The following is a 16,713-nucleotide window of genomic DNA, read 5'->3' as shown; positions in this document are numbered from 1 at the left end:
CCCATTTAGCTGCAGGTACCTGCGTAATACAAGCACCCGTGAAAGCCACAATCACAGCCACCACATTGACCGTTAGCTGGAACTGCAGGAATTTTGAGATGCTGTCATACACATTGCGGCCCCACATCACTGCCTTGACAATGCTTGTAAAGTTGTCATCTGTCAGGATAATGTCTGAGGCCTCTTTAGCCACATCTGTACCAGCAATGCCCTGAGGAAGACAAGATGACCATGAGGAAGAGTTATTGGCTAAGTTGCAATCAAATCAACTTTATCGCTGCTTTCATTGGTTCGCCATAGAAACAGGCCTGCACCCAAAATGGCAGCCACAACTCAGTTTTAGAAAAAGAACTCAACAATGAAGTAGGAATTAAATGAATAATCCCATTAATTGTTTCAAAGACTGGACGTGCCAACCAATTTGCATGTAATAAACACAATGGCTACTTAAGAGCAAAGCTCCCAGCCTCTGCAAATAATTCTATTATTTCGATTCCACCCACCCCTTTGCAAATCCAAAGCCATGATGAAAAGCTAGCCTGTAATTCTCTGCTCAGATTTCTCCTCTGTGAAGAACCGGCAGCAGATCGAGGAGGCAATTGGGCTTATTGTAACACTCAGTTACAGACACATGGTGGCAGTCAGCTACTGCAGGATATACCTCTGCCAGAACAGTCCCAGCGAGCTTCAGAAGCATTAAGCAGGTACCCCGTGGTGACCAATTTCCCCTAATGCTTGCCTGCTGTGTCCTATTGAGCCCTGGGACTGTGAGATTCTGTCCTGAGCTGTAACATTCCTGATTTCTAGAAAGTGCAAAACAGTTAGCAGAAAACCCAGAATAAAAATAGAGCTTTCAGACATATACACACAATTTGCTAGCTTCTTAAGACAATGCTTATCAGCTCCATTATGCCAAATTGCTATCTAGGCAAATCACTAACTCCACATGGTGTCACTTTTTGTTTGCAAGAAAGCTCTACTAAATATTAGTCCTTACCATAGCAAATCCAACATCTGCTTTCTTCAAGGCAGGGCCATCATTGGTTCCATCCCCAGTCACAGCTACTACCTGCCTCTGTTCTCCAACGGTACTGTCAATAATTCCTGAAAGATGGGTTAAATGTTGGCAGAGAAGACGCACAAGGAGGGCTACTGAACAGTAATGCAAGCAACTGCTCTGTTTCCAGAAGCAACTCAAGTGACAGTTACCACCTTTAAAAACCCGAATGACATAGCACCACTTGAAGGACTTCCACCATTCCCTACCTAAATGAAGCAGTTCATCTACTTGAACATCTGATAAAATGCATGCATTTGTCTGTTGTACTAAATTTCCCTACTCTAAGAATATTCATATGGTTCTTCTCTTGACCATGTCACTGCCTGCAAGTTTTACTCTCTTGGCAAGCTTTTGGTTAGCCTCTCTTTAGCTAGCTAGCTAGTTTGTTTTTTGCTTGTTCAATGGTTCTTTATTATAAAATTTCTTGTTAATTCCTTTGTTACTGATTTATTTATCAATCAAAACTTGTGTATACTCTCTACATTAGCCAAATGGCTTGTTTACTGCAACAGTTTACTATTTAAAATTGGTTTTAGTTGTGCAAGCAGCCTTGATCATTTTCTTCTGGAATTGAGCAGCTGGAATCTTACTTTCCAAAAGAAGTACATGAACTCAGTAATGTTAGCTGTGCAAGTTCCATGTCTTCCCCCTTCTGGTTTCTCATGAAGGAGACATGCCCAGATGCACGAGGAGCTTCTGCTTCCTCCAATCTCCCCCCTACCACTTCCCTGAGGACATTTGCATGGGCAACAACCTCACCCTCCCAGTTGACTGTACCTTTCACAAGTGTGTGCTTATCAGTAGGTGATGAACGTGCCAAGACTCGTAGTTTGGGCCAGATTTTATCCAGTTGCTCTTGCTCCACCTGTAGGTTAAAATCATGGGAATACAAGTCAGGTTAGTCCCAAACCAGAACTTCAATACTCTTTTCCCTTTACCAGACACATTTGGCAGAAGGATCTAACAAATCACAGGTGTCATCTGTTTATCTAAGGACAGACTAATTTCATTTGCTGACCTGTAAAGGATGGTCTCAAAATTTTACATAAAAAGAAATATGGATCTCACTTAGCATCAGACAACCACTAGGCAAAACCAACCTGTTTTCTGTGGTTAATACACTTTTAAATTAGCAGCAGATGGCTGGGGCCAGCGTGGCTCCAAATTAGAAAGCCATTGCAAATAATTGTAATAATAAAGCCTGGCAAGGGAAGAGAAAAGTCCCGCATTCTAGTTTTGACAAGGCTGCAATTCAGAATGGCGAATTAGTTTCTCAGGTAACTAAACTGCTCTGAACAAGTTCATATTCCCCAGAGAGAACAAGAAGAATACCCTTCACAGAAGGAGGAACGCTTCAGAAGGAACCAAGTAGAAAGTATCCCTCTAGATAAATTGGCCATCTCACCTCTCCTTTTTCATTGCGGATGAGCCTATTAAATTCTTTTCCTTCCAAGCACAGGAAGTCTTCTCCGGGTATCAAGATCCCACACTTGGTCGCAATGGCACGTGCTGTGTTAATGTTGTCCCCTGTAACCATTCGCACAGTGATACCAGCACGTTGGCACTTCTGGATGGCTTCAGGCACCTAATTGTAAAAATGTGATATGGTCAATACAGCTGGGAAACGCAAGTGAGAGTCAGAAGGTGATGGCTAAAGAAAAGGCAAGGGGGGGAAGACCCTATTCTCTTATATACTGATAGGACAGTCATTCTATACTAATAAGCACACTGATTCTCTGACGGTTGGATCTTTATATAGACAAATTGATCCTGTGCATGCACAAGAGAGAGCTATCAGCAGCCTTAGGGACATTTCAAGATTTCAAGCAGAAACACTTTGAAGGGGAAAAACCCTAATGAAGGGCATTCCCCCCGCCCCCCCCCCCCCCAATACAATAATCCCAAAACACAATCAGAGTCCACGAAATGCCCATCGTGTGTTCTGGAGGGAATGTGGTGTAGATGGTGAACAGGAAGAGGGAACAGAATAGAGAGTCCTGGAAGACACTGGCACACTGCACAACAGCACTCCAGCCTGCAATATTTTGTCGCAAGTCCTCATGAGGAATAAGACATAGCACTGACAACCAGTGTGGTACAGTGGTTAGAGCAGGGTAGACAACCTGGCACCAAGATATTTTGGACTATAACTTCTACACTCCCTTGCCAACAGGCATGTTGTCTGAGGCTGACGAATGCTGTATTCCAAAGCATCTGGAGGGCACCTGGCTGTCTACATCTCAGTTACGACTGCAGGAATGAGACCTGGAAGATCAAGATTCAAATCACCACTCAGCCATAAAATTTACTAGGGGATCCTGAACTAGCCTAACTCGCCTTATGAGGTTGCTGTGAGGTTAAGATAAGGCTGGGCTAGGCTAGACCACATATGCTACCTTGCACTTCACGGAGGAAGAGGGGACTGTCGATGCAATACATCAATAAACAAACACTGAAACACAACAGCTTCAAAAGAGATCTTGCTTCTCCCTAAACGGAGAGCATTCTGCATTGCCAAGAAGCTAATGTGGACCTTGCAGCTGTTCACTTGTGCTGGCACAGTTCGTTCTATACAGGGCACCACTAAAACATGTTGGGCTACAATGCCTATAACTGCCAACCGGCATAGCCATTGCTGCCTGGAAATTACGGACATTGTCATCCAACAAAACGGGAGGGCACTCTGTTCAGAAAGGCTGCACTACAGAGTTCTGACTGAAAATGAAAAGGGTTCTTCCACGGAATAAAACCGGAAGGCTTTAAGAGATCACCATCAGCTGCAGGTTTCAGGAAACCCACATATAGCCACCCATGCTCAGTAAACACACACACACACTTCACTACAGATAACCACAATTCAATAAACATGTTGGAAGCCGGTGCCAACTGTGGCTTCTCAGCACATGTAGTAAGTACCCTTGTAGCCAGGCAACAAGTTTGTATTGAGCAGTTTCTGGAATACGCAGCACTCTCGACTCTAGCAAGATTTAAGCTTGCTGCCTCCCTAAACAATGCAGAATTGCTGGGATCTTCTGGCACCAAGATGTGGATGGGTGATGGAGATGTTTACTACTCTCCTGCTACGGGGTGGCAAAGTAGCAGGAGGTCAGCCTCCCACCTCACCCTGCATCACCGACTGCAGTGGAGCATCACTGCTCTAATAGGTTTACTCTGTACAGAAGAAGGCTGAGCAGAGGGAGGGGGAGAGATTACTAAGAAATCAGCAAATTGAATCACAGCTTTCTGAGCCCGTGGATGCAGGGCATCTGTGAAGCCATTCCAAGCCCAGATACTTCAACATCTAATTAAGGATGCTGGGGGCCAGCTCTGAAATGTAATCAAGAGGCAGGCAAGGGACAGTTTAATTGTGTTAGTTTAGTTGCCTGCTTGTCACCCCTTTAGTGAGCTGTGAGAGAAAACAGAGTGTGGGAGGCAGGGAGGAGCAGACCGAAGGGGCAGTTGCTGGACGAAAATAAGTCTGTTCCTTCTCCTCTCCATAACTTTCATGATGTATCGGAATATCTGCTTCCTACTGAGTGGAATTTGTGAATAAAATTGGCTGCATTCAGTGTCAGGCAAGGTTCCTGCTCATTTAGGAGGTGCACAGAGAAATGAGTGCAACACTTGCCATGCTTTCTCAACCTGCAGCATCATGGCAGGAGAAGCTGCATCTGCCAGAATTCTCTTTTCTAGGCAATCCTGAAGTGTGGCTTTCAGCCCCTTTCCTAGAAGCAGAAACCATCCTGAACAGGCACAAACAAGGGGGAAATTCAGTAGCCACCGCTTTCCCCATTGCTAAAAATCCACAAAGAAAAAAAAGTTACCTCTCGATTTTCTCCCTATGTAGCCACCAAAAGACACAAGGGGATCCATTTGAAATGGAGATGCTAACCTACTACTGATCTGACAGGCACCCTTTCCCAGGCTAGCAAGCTTATTGGTAAGCTAGCCCCACTATGAACCCTGACTCACTGTCACCTGTCAGTACAGCTATCTCAAAGAATGAGGCAGCCCAGAAATGGAGGTGCTCCAAAGATTTACAGGACTTCCTCAAAACTGAGTCACTGGCACAAGGGCAGAAGCAGGGAATAAGATCAGTAGGTCAGATGAAGCTCTGAGAAAGATGAGGGAGTCAAAAGTGCAAGACAAAGGGAGGTCAAGCCAAAAGAAGAAATTGAGAGCAATGGACTCAAAGGAAAGGCAAAGGAAGCTTTCCTTATCAAGTAGATAATTGATTATCTACTTGGGAAAGCCAAACAAAGAAGATAAAGAATGGAATAATGAAAAGAATGAAAGATGAGAAGTGGTAAGTTGATGATGAAAGAGGGTAAGAATCTCAGTGGACATGACAAAAGGAATGTGTTTGGAAATTATTGGATCACAAGACGATTCATCAGAATGTGATGCAAGGGACCGAAGTTGGGGATGAAGGAGGTGGCAAGAGAAAGGAATCTAGACACAGCAGGAACACAGGTACAGTCCACACGAAGAGGGAAAGAAAATAAAAAGGTTATCTAAATGCCCCTCATGCTAAGCACAGGCACAGAAGAGAAGAGAGCCATTCGGATACCTCTGGCCGAACAGGGTCTTCAATGCCAACCACAGTGATGCAGGTGAGGTCAGACAAGATCTCGTTTTCAGCATCCCAGTCAGGCTCAACACCGGCAGGGAAATCCCGGAAGGCAAGACAAATGGTACGCAGCCCTTGACAAGCCATTGGCTCAATCACTTTTTTCACCATCTCATCTCGATCTTTCACTTTAAATATCCGGGGTTCCCCATTCTTGTCCAAGATCTTTGTGCATCTGCATCAAAGGAAAACATTTATCAAGAGAATAGGCATGTGTTTCAAAGGCTATGTTCACACCAGTAAAGGCAAACAGCTTTAGATCTTGCATAGCATGAGGTGAACACCCTGTGGCCCTCTAGATGTAATAGCATAAAAGTCCCGTCAGGTACTTTTCCTCCCAAAAGGAAAGACAGCTCTTCCAATGTGCCACTTGTACACTTTGAGAGAACTGTCACTCAGTGCCACATTGGAGATCATGAACAGTGAAAAGGAAAAAAAGCTGAAGGGGGGGAAGCTGCAGTCACCCCAGTGGGGAGGGCAGACATGATATGTTCTGGTGGGGGTCCCTTGAGAAACTTGTGGAAGATCCAACAAAGCAGGAGAACCGCGTAAGTCAGATCTTCTGCAGGGTGAGCAGTGGGTTGTTTCATCCTGTGTAGCTTATTCACAGGGTAGGTTATCATCAACTGTGAACTCACCCACTGTCTGTCAGGAGTAGCATGGATTAGTGAGTGAACAATCAACCTACGCTGGCTTTTATTAGTGTGGCTTTTTGTGATGTGCAAACCAGCCTGATGACTCAAGGGGTTTTTGAATGGGGGGTGTTAACTGCAGAAAATGGAGTAGCAGAAACCTTTTCCATTTCTAGTGCAGAGATGAAAGGTAAACACAGCAGTAAAACAAATAAGAGATGCCTTTCTTCCTTGTTTTTTTTTTAAATCGTTTCTTAGTTTAACCTAAAGGATGAACCTTTCCCTTGTTAATATAGTTTTGTTTTTCTGCAGAACTGGAAGAAAATTCAGGCAGGGATTTGAAGGAAATGTTCACAGAGGATCAGCACAGCAGGACATCAAATAAAAACAGACGGTATCCTTTCCACACCTATGGTTGCTACCAGAACTTCTTTCTTATTCCCCATCCTGCACATTCTTAATAGCATAGACTGAGAATTTTTATAGAGATTTTCCTTATTTACATGGGAGTGCATCACTAGGAGGTCTGTCTTATTGATCTCCTGGAAGGGCTTCCCAGGCTCCTACAAAAGTAAGGCATATGCTACAAATAAGCACTAGAGGCCCCAAAAGAGCCATTGCAGAGAATTTACTTGCGCAGGATGATCTCAGAGGCTCCTTTGCTGTACATACGGAAGCTTCCATCTGCGTTCTTCAGCACTGTGCTCATGGACTTGCGGACTGAATTGAAGGTGTAGACCTTGTACAGCTTCTCCTCTGGAACTTCATTGCGGACTGCTTGATAATCCTGTTTCAAGTCCAACACAAAGCCCAGAAGAGCGCACTCTGTCTTGTTTCCAACTTGACGTGGGAGACCGCCTTCTTTCTCTGGTGGCTAAATTTCCCCAAACAAGTGTAAAAGGAGAAATTAGGGGTAAATTACTTGGTATCAGCCATGACCACTACATGCTATTAGTACAAGAAGGTAAACCCTCTGATCCAGGCGCCAGCATATAGCCATTACTACTGCGAGTTTATACCTAACCTTATTCTTCATGAATTTGTCGAATCCCCTCTAAAGCCATTTAAGTTGGTGGCCACCACAGCATCTTGAGGTAGCGAATCCCAAAATTCCATCGGTCAACCTAGACATCACATTCAACCTAGACATCACATTCTTTGATGTCAGTGAGGAATTCTTCCCAATGCAAAAACCAGTTTCAGAGGAGGGGATTTTCTCCGCCCCAGAGTTTTCAAAAAAAGTATAAAATGTCCCCTGATATCTGCTGTAATTCTGGTAATTATTAGTGCCTCCAAGTGCTGATGCATTAGTCCAAACAAGCAAGCAAATACCTAGCAAATGTTAAAGAAAGATATGCATAAATGTTCTCTAGTTTAGCCACAACTCCAAACTCCTTGGAGGAAAGGCATGATAAAACAACAACAACAACAACGCAATGGAAAGCATCTGGGTTTGTCAGTGGTGGGTGCGTGGCACTAATGAGTGGAATTTCAAAGGTAAAAAATGACAGTAAGTAAAAATAAATCCAAAGCCAGTTAGCTAGATGGGGGTTATTTTTATCTTTTAGAAGTCAAAGCCTTAATCTCTTTAGACTTCAGTTCCTATGTGAAAAGGGGATATTAGCAGAATTTTCTTACCTGTCAGATTTGTCAAGCAGAGGGCTCTTCTGATCTCAGACTGACTAGTGAGTATTTAAATTCCTCTTTGCCAGTCCCAGATTAGAGAATCCACCAGTTCAGCACTTCCCTACCTCACAGGGGAGTTTGGAAGATTTATATATTTGACATTTTGGAAAGAACTTCATACTTTTTTTAAAAAAACAGAAATTACTTTGGCATTTGAAAAAAATAAGGAGCACTTTATTATCACATGATGGGAATTGCGTGCATTCTGCTGAGAATATACAAATAGGGCAGCCAGAACATGCAGCAGGGAAACACATCCATGCCGTTCAGCATCTGTTACTGTTCCCAACAGAGAGATGAAATTTGTTTGAAATATTTATCAGAGACACAAAATAAGCTCGTAAGAAATGCCCTGCTCGCCTCCGCTAAAATATGTTGCAGCTATTCTGTTCTTCTCTTAATATACCATAGATCAGGTACATAGTGCTGATCAGTTCACATGATCAGCCCTCTTAAAAACAGCGCACTGTGTAGGAACAGGGTGAGCTATTTGCAGCAGAGGCTCTGAAAATGAAGCATCCCTTCCCAAACTGCAAACGTTTGAAGGACTGAGGCAGGTACAGGCCAATATGAGCAGACTCCAAGGTCAGCTTTACTTACTTGACCCCCGATCTTTGGAACCTTGTTTGCCTCCAAAGAGCATAGAAGCTACCTTAGGGAGCATGACTGGCAGGGTGGTAGATGATGAAGGAGTCCATGAGTGATGGCAGAGTTGTGCCAGTCCCTTCCTCTGGCTGCTTGAGAAGTGAAGGTGTTGACAGCACAGAGGCAGTATTCACTTTGCTCCCAGCATGTCCACTTCTCATGACTCAGGGCAGCAAGAAGAAATTCTTGATACCCTGATCTGGACCTAAAAGCTTGTATCCTCCCCTGGGCATGCACAGGGCATTGTATGAACCAGGCACTCTGCACACAGGCAGGTCCAGCGGGGGGGAAAAGCCACACAAAGTCCTATGCACGTCTGGCTTGCACACAGGGCTTATTCAGTCCTCCTCGTCACATCCTCTGAACAACCCTGTGAGGTGAGTTAGTCTGATAGTGAGTGGCTGGCCCAAAGTCATCCTTAAGGACTGAAAGGGGACTAGAACATGAGCACTGAATTGGCTAGAGTGTAGCACTGAGATCCAGATTGTACTTCCTACTTAGCCACAAAGTTCACTGACTTACTCTGGACCAGTATCTTGCTCTTAAGCCTGACCTACCTCACAGGGTTGTTGTTAAGACTGATAGGAGGGGAAATATTATGTAGCCTGTCTTGAGTTCTTTGAAAGAAAAAAAGGTGGGATAAATATAAATAAACCAACCAGCCCAAGTCTCCGCAGTCCAACACTCTAACCACTACACCATGCTGTCTTTTCCACCATGGAATGACAAAATGCTTGCATGATGAGTGTGTGACTGATCCTAACAAAACCTTACTCTCATACAGTGGAGGAAGAGTGGCAAATGTTAACTTTTATAAAGTCAACTCGGACTCACCAGGATTTTAGAGGTGTAAGCTGAATTTATTGCAACACCATTGACAATAAGGTCCAGGACCTTGGGCAGGATGGCTTCTGGATCAGGAATCTGTCGGTAGTGGGTGTCACCCACGTAAGCTTGCACCACAGTCATACGGTTCATGGTGAGAGTACCTGTCTTGTCTGAGCAGATAGCAGTGGCGTTGCCCATGGTCTCACAAGCATCCAGGTGCCTGACTAGATTGTTATCTTTCATCATTTTCTGCATGAAGATGACACATCAATTACTGAGAGAGGTTACAGTGATTCAGCGGTGCAGAGTCAGAACTAACCCAAAGACAGCCTAGAGATGGAATGGAATAAACTGGAGTGGAGAGAAGGCATGACCCCTGCAGTCTGGAAAACTGCTTAATTAGGAAAAAAAAACAAAAAACAAAAACAAAAATAAAACACACCCCAGCCTGCAGTGATATAGCTAAGCATACCGATCCGCATGCTGAAGTCAAAATAATAGGTAGGCAGGTAGCTCTTACATTAATCTATGATTTCATTATTTGAGAGAAAGCCCAACACAATGTTTAGCATGGAAATTAGCAGATCTGTCTATCAGTTTTAGTACCTAACACCTTCTTAATACACACAAAATGTCTGTGTTGGACTACATTTAATGACAGCGGACTGGGAATTATGGAAGCTGCAATCCATACATTAAGAGGTACCATGTTGGGGAAAGCTGATCTACCATAAAAATGTGGACATGTATACTCCAAACTAGGGATACATTGAGGAATTTGTGAATTCTGACTCAAAATGACCTGATCTGCACTTCCTGGACTAATGGGCAGGTCAGAATCTTCAGATTTTTCACAAAGATTAAGAAAGCTATAAAAATGCATTAAGATGTGTATTTTGGCATAAATACACTTTGAAATATGTATATTTTGAAAAATACAGACAGTAAGAGTACACTGAAAACTGTATGTGCAAATATGCATTTATTTGTAAATGTTTGTGATTTTTCTTAAACATTTGTATCATAATGAAAAAATGGGACAGAACAGACTTAAGAATGAACAAGGTCAAAAGTAACATGGCCTGGAAGTAGACTCAACCATCTCTACCCAAAACCCCTTTCATTCCCTCTGAAGAACAAAGCCATCTACCCTCTACTGCTTCATACAATGTATTGACATGGCAGACTCAAGTCCAGCTTTTCCCTGCTTAAACAAAGCAAAGCAATTCAGCACAAATCCACATGCTAGTTCATCCTTCAGTGATTCCCCCGCCACTCCACACAGCCTACGTCAAAAGCCCAGAATATCCTCAGGGGACCACCTTCTCACCTTCACAGAGTAGGCCAAAGAAATGGTGACTGCCAAGGGCAAGCCCTCTGGGACAGCCACTACGAGCACAGTGACGCCAATGATGAAGAACTTTACAAAGTACTGGATATAGATGGGGGTGCATTCAGCCAGCCATTGCCTTCTTTGAATCCCAAAGTTGTCAATCACAAAATACAGGATCAGAATAATGACTGTGATGGCTGACATGATCAGTCCTGTGGAGAAGCAGGAAGAGAAAAGAAGGCACCAGGTGACCCCAGCAGATCATTAAACTGACTGCACCACAGCCAGAGCTAAGAGAGAAGCTGCAGGTTAGGATTAAGGTGCACTAATGAGAGCTTGGAAGGTGATTGTCTCTCCTCAAAAAAAAGGGAGAATTGTTAGCTACCAATCATACAGCAGCACCTCCGCTCTCTCAGGAACTGTATGAAAAACATACAAGCTACAGCAGAGCCTGCAAGCCGCATGGAGACAATTCTACTTGGTCATGGGACGAATTACTCGAAATTTCAACTATCATTTAATGCTCTTTTCTCAGTCTTGTTGTTGCAAATAAACTGCTAATAAGGCTTGTTCTTGCATTTACATTAAGGGCAAAGAGCTCAAAAGCAAGTAAAATGAATAGTTTCTATAATAAATTTTGTGGAGGTTCTTGATTCATCATCCAGAGAACAGGAGCTTGAATCTCCCTCATCTAGTGAGCATGTGCAAGCTTTTTGGCCTGCTTTACCTTTTATGCGACTGCCTCAAGATTGGTAATGTTGTGCCCATCTGTATCCGATTGTTCAAGCATTGTCTAAATACCATTTTAAGCATCAACTTTAAAAAAAGTAAAGCTGTTTTAGGAGAGGAAGATCTGAAGTAGAGAAGTGGCAAGTAGGGAAAGGTTAAGCACTGTGCCCTATTTTTCTGCTCCAAAGGCCACTCTTGGAGCTTTCACTAAACTGTGTCTTTACAAGGACACTGGGGTTTTGATGCATACATTTGTGCTGTGTTAGGCCCTTAAGAAAACTGATTTAATCATAAAATGAGAATTCTTTGGTGGATCTTTGCATGGTGGAAAGATTAATGGAGACATTGCCCAAGAATGAATACCGAGCCACATGGGCCAATGGCCCAACCTATGCTAGGACAGCTTCATAAGTAGCAAAAAGGCACTCTGAAAATGTTGGGCTGAGTTATGTCACACTCTGAACACTGGGAAAATTATGTGGAATTCCACTTGAGTCTTGCGGTTCTTGTAGAAATTGACAAATGAGATTTTGAGTTCATTCAGATTCTCTGAATTCACCCTCTAAGTTCAGTTTGTCTCATTCACATTTCTGAATGCAACTGTCGGTGTTATTTTTCTGACTGTGAAAAATGCACATTTCCCCCCAAAGGTTAAAATATGAAAAATGGATTTTAGAGAAAATGTGCACTTGCACAAATAAGCACTTTTGCACATGAGCACAAGTCCAGGAAATCTGAAGTATTTCCCAAGAACTGTGCTGTTGCTTGCATTTAGGGACATGCCTGTGATTGGAAAACAGGAACAAAAATCTGGCCCATTCCTAGGTGCCTGTTGTGACTTTCTCTTCCATGTTCATACACTATTTCAACTTTAATGGAGACTAATCTAACCAGCAGGGAGCAGCCCTTGCAGAAAGATGCTGAGAAGCCAAACCCTGTCCTTACTGACATACTCACCTGCTTTCCCAATCTGAACTGCCAAACGGGTGAGCTTCCCCTGCAGTACTGACTTCTCCTTCTTTGGAACCTTCACTTTCTTTTTCTCCTTCTCTTCATTTTCTACCCCTTCTTGGCTTTTCAGTGGCTGGATCTCCAAGGCCACACCATCCTGAGTTTTTGCTGGATCCAGGATGAAACAAAAAAAGGGTGAGTAGGAAGAACAGCTAAGGTATGCCTCAGATGCAACAGAAAAAGAAGAAAAGATGGCACAGAGAAAGAGAGAGAGAGAGAAAATCCCAGTGCACAGGAACCCCAACAGCACTCACGGACACTTGGTAATATGGAAACGTAGAAAGTCCAGGGAGCCCTGATCCACATCCCTCCGGAAGAGATGACAAAAGCAGCTTGTGAAACTCTCCCCTCATGCAAATGCATTTCAACAGTTAAGTTGATTACACCTGGAAGGAAGGACAGCCTTGCTAGGAAGGCACATGAGTTACATCTCTGGGATTCTATTTCCTGGATCTGCCTGCTGACTTGCTGCATGTCCCTGTGCAAGGCATCTCCTCCATTAGCATTGCTGTAAGATGGAGTTATCCGTACTTACCTCTTTGAGGTAGCAAGGTGGGGCAAGGGCAAACTTAAATTTGAAAGGTTGTGATACTCGGACTTTCATGGCATGACTAAAGCTAGCCTTCTGCTCCTCAGCAGAAGCCAAGATTGACTATTTAAGAGGTATGAGAGCAGCCTAGGTACACTCATTACACCTGCTTGGACAGACAGAGAAAGTGAGAGAGAGTTTCTCAGTCTTTATGATGTCTTATGGCTGGAGGTCTTAATAGATCAGAAGAGGTCTAGAAACTACCCAAGCCCTTTATTGTAAATATTCAAGCAGCCATGCCTCTTTATAAGACAGCGAGTAAGGTCAGTTCTTATTTTAAATGGTGACCTCCATTCTGACAATCAGTTCCAGAAGCTAGCAAGTATTTCCTTTGATCACATGCCTCGCACTCTCTCTTAAATGCAACTGGGAGCTATTGCTTTTCAATGTTTGCAGACAGCATTTGTGGAATTGTGGGGGAAGGAGGGGAAGAGGAAAGTTAATTATGAGGGGGCAAGGACTGAGCCGATTAATGAGAAGTGAATCTGTTAGTCCATTTCCGCCCACTCCCTCAACTGTGCGACCCAGCTCCTGATATCTCTGGAGCCTCAATCAAACACAAGAGTCAGATCCTCAGCTGGTGCATATAAGCATAACTGCAGCAATTCACACCACCTATCAGATGAGAGGTTTCTGTCTCTAAATTCCCCAGAATAAGTAACAGCTTTTAACAAAGCCAAATTCCACAATGTTTTATGCTATGTGCTTCTTCTCATCTCTTGTTTAGTGCTCATTTAGGCATCTGAAAGCACTGAGAATTATTTTATACACAGACTGGAATCCATAATGGAATCCAGATCTCTCATTGTAAGGCAACATGAGATGGTCCTCTCTTCTCAAAGTCATGTAGGTTCAGAGAAACTGGCTGCTTTACAACTGATCTGCACAGTTGGGATTTGAGGACATGGTAGGGGTTGGGAGGGGCAGGGAGAGAAGGATCAGCCCCAAAATAACCCAGGAATTCCTACCAAAAGGAGGGGAAACTCAAAACTGCTGAGAAAAGGAAGAGAAAGAGAAAGGTGAAGGTGCAGGAGGGAAAACAGACAGGTGCAGAAATGGGCTTCTTCACCATAGCCTGGAAAGAACAGGGGTGAAACATATCAGAAAATAGACACTCACTTGGATTCAAAAGGCCATGAGAAGAACAGAGTGTAACGACTACACATGCTGATCCCACCATCAGGGCATCTTTCAGTTTAGTTTAGTTTTTAAAATGTCAGATTTTGGAATAAGATAAATATGTGCAATTTGGGAAAATATATTACTAGTCCAGTTACAATATTACAGCATCCACAAGATAAGAAGTCATATTTCAGGTTACTCATGAGCTCATGGCTTTAACTGTAGGAAAAGAAAGCCTTCTTAAGGTCCTTTAAACCCCTTGTTTTTGTTTTAGATCTTCTGTATGATAGCCTATCCCTGCTTAACGAAGCAAAGTGCTTTTATGAAACTTGGTCAGGAAGTGTGTGTGTGTGTGTGTGTGTGTGTGTGTGTGTGTGTGTGTGAACCTGTCATAGCATCAGACCCAGGATATGGATATGGAAACCTTCCCAGCAAGGATGAAAGGCCCATGGAGAGAAAGAACAGAGTGGGTGGTTAGCACTATGGTAATCATTACACCCTCTTCTAGAACAAACAAGGCGAGATTCCCGCCGTAGCGACAAAGAGCACAGACTCATGGGAAGAAGGAAGGAGGAATGCTCAGTAGTTAGTGTGGTGCTGGTTCAAAGATGGAGAGGCTGGTTACCTTTGTTGCGATTTTCGGGGGCTCCGGTTTTTTTACCTGTTCAAAGAGAAAAAGGGTGGAGCACTGAGCACACGGTTCTTGACATCGATGTCTCTGCTGGTGAGGACACCTGTATGCGGGGGCTCAGTGCTCTCTCTTGGGCAGGTTGCTGGACAGGGGAGGAAAGCTACGTGTGACCCAGCTGCCCTCTGGGCTGAGGACCATCGCAAGAGGGCTGGTGCTGCTCATGCTCCTCCCAGCTAAGTGCTGCTGCAAACCCCCACCTTTCAAATCTTATTGGAAGCAGCAATCAAGCCTTAATTAGAGTGGAAGAAACTGGGTTTGTGGGACTAATGCATATATGGTCTTACTCCCAGCAATATACAGAACACTTTATGTAATGCTGGGAAAGTTAATCATGGAGTGTCAGTTCCAAATGGAGTTCCTAATCTAGAGCAGGGATGGACAGACGTTTGGCATGTCAAACCTTGTGGATTTGGTTTTATTTTTGTTTTTCCGAGCATCTTGAAATCCACAAGTCAGAACCAGAACACAGTTTTCTAGAGCACAGTATCCCCAAGCATGTTCTGAGTCTAAGAATTAGTTTTCAGTTTCAGAACTGAACTGAGCTCATAGCCATTTATCATAAATATCCACTCCTGGTTAGTCCAAGCATTCTTCTTTTCAGCAACCTAATTTGGGTAGGAAAAATCATTCTGCTTTTGCTATTGTTGAACAGCTGGAAGTCAGAAAGCCTTGCTGATCTACTGCAAATCATTAAATTTCTATCTACTTTCAGTCCACATCTAGACATTTTTAAAATCTGTTACATTAAGTTTCCCTAAATTAAATATTTGCATAAGTGTTTGGGATACTCTTAGCGAGAGCATCTCCATTTTTCTGGAAGCCCCAAGTCACTCAGATTATATTCCAGAGTAGATGCCAAATGACAAATAAAATACTTTTCCAACTCCCTTAGGAACAAAAGTTGCACAAAGAATTGTTCAGAGCTTCCCCAGACCTGCTTCCAGGGAGTCTTATTTGGAATCCAGCTCTCTTATACAGGACAGTTTATAAACAGAACAAACAGAAGTGGCAGTTAAAATTCATACATGCAATAGCCATGTAAGTCCATGGATCACAATAAAATATGCACCCACAAAGAGCAGAGACAGTTGTCAGCTGTAGAGAATGGTCTCTGGAAGATACGTCAGGAAAAAAAATCACCTTTTTTCCAATCATTCACTACTCTACTTGTAAGTATGGGTTTTTTGAAATAGTTTGTTGGGCCAAAAAATCTGCATTAGGTATTTAATGATTCACACCCTTGACACACACTTGTGCATAAATTCTATGTAATCTGATGAGATTCACACATACACAACTACACAGCCAGACTAAGTCAAAAGGGGAATTTATTCTGTTATTGATGCTATGTTTTAAATGTGCATTAAATGCTTATTTCCCTCAGAGAAGGGGACCCCTGCTGCAAATATTGCTAGCTGCGGTCATTATGCAACTGGGCCACAAACTGAATATATTACTTATTATGCTGGGATGGTGGGGGAGCTCTCCACTTAACTACACTGGACTAAACGGTTGCCTCAATTCAGCAGCAGTGCTGAGCACAGCAGGATGGGGGCGGCAATAAGCATTTGTGAGCCTTTAGGGAGTGCCCCACTGTGATCTGTGCTTGGCACAGTCTGCAGGCATGTGGGTATTCTTCAGCATCAAGGAGGATAGGCCACCTTTATTTCTGCAGTGTTCTGCATGGGCAGAAATGCTGTAGAGTCCTAGGAGGCATCTTTGCATCCCGAAAGAAGTAAAAGCCAATCTAGTTAAAG

At 43.4% G+C, this 16,713-nt stretch overlaps 1 protein-coding gene across 5 annotated transcripts in view; it reads right to left on the bottom strand.

Moving 5' to 3' along the window:
• Window positions 1–16,713, bottom strand: part of ATP2B4 (ATPase plasma membrane Ca2+ transporting 4) — a 167,728-nt gene that overhangs the window by 40,119 nt on the left and 110,896 nt on the right. For all 5 annotated transcript variants that reach the window (XM_044445354.1, XM_044445335.1, XM_044445319.1 and 2 more), the window contains 10 exons: window positions 14,891–14,926; window positions 12,501–12,662; window positions 10,812–11,026; window positions 9,488–9,730; window positions 6,955–7,196; window positions 5,631–5,865; window positions 2,466–2,645; window positions 1,838–1,925; window positions 998–1,104; window positions 20–211 (listed from right to left, as the gene is read on the bottom strand). In XM_044445354.1, coding sequence (XP_044301289.1) covers window positions 20–211; window positions 998–1,104; window positions 1,838–1,925; window positions 2,466–2,645; window positions 5,631–5,865; window positions 6,955–7,196; window positions 9,488–9,730; window positions 10,812–11,026; window positions 12,501–12,662; window positions 14,891–14,926 — 1,700 coding nt within the window. The remainder of the gene's footprint in view (window positions 1–19; window positions 212–997; window positions 1,105–1,837; window positions 1,926–2,465; window positions 2,646–5,630; window positions 5,866–6,954; window positions 7,197–9,487; window positions 9,731–10,811; window positions 11,027–12,500; window positions 12,663–14,890; window positions 14,927–16,713) is intronic.

The sequence above is a fragment of the Varanus komodoensis genome, unplaced genomic scaffold (assembly GCF_004798865.1).
Source record: "Varanus komodoensis strain SLA01 unplaced genomic scaffold, ASM479886v1 scaffold1, whole genome shotgun sequence".
Lineage (NCBI taxonomy): Eukaryota > Metazoa > Chordata > Lepidosauria > Squamata > Varanidae > Varanus > Varanus komodoensis.
This window is presented reverse-complemented; position numbering and strand designations above follow the sequence as displayed.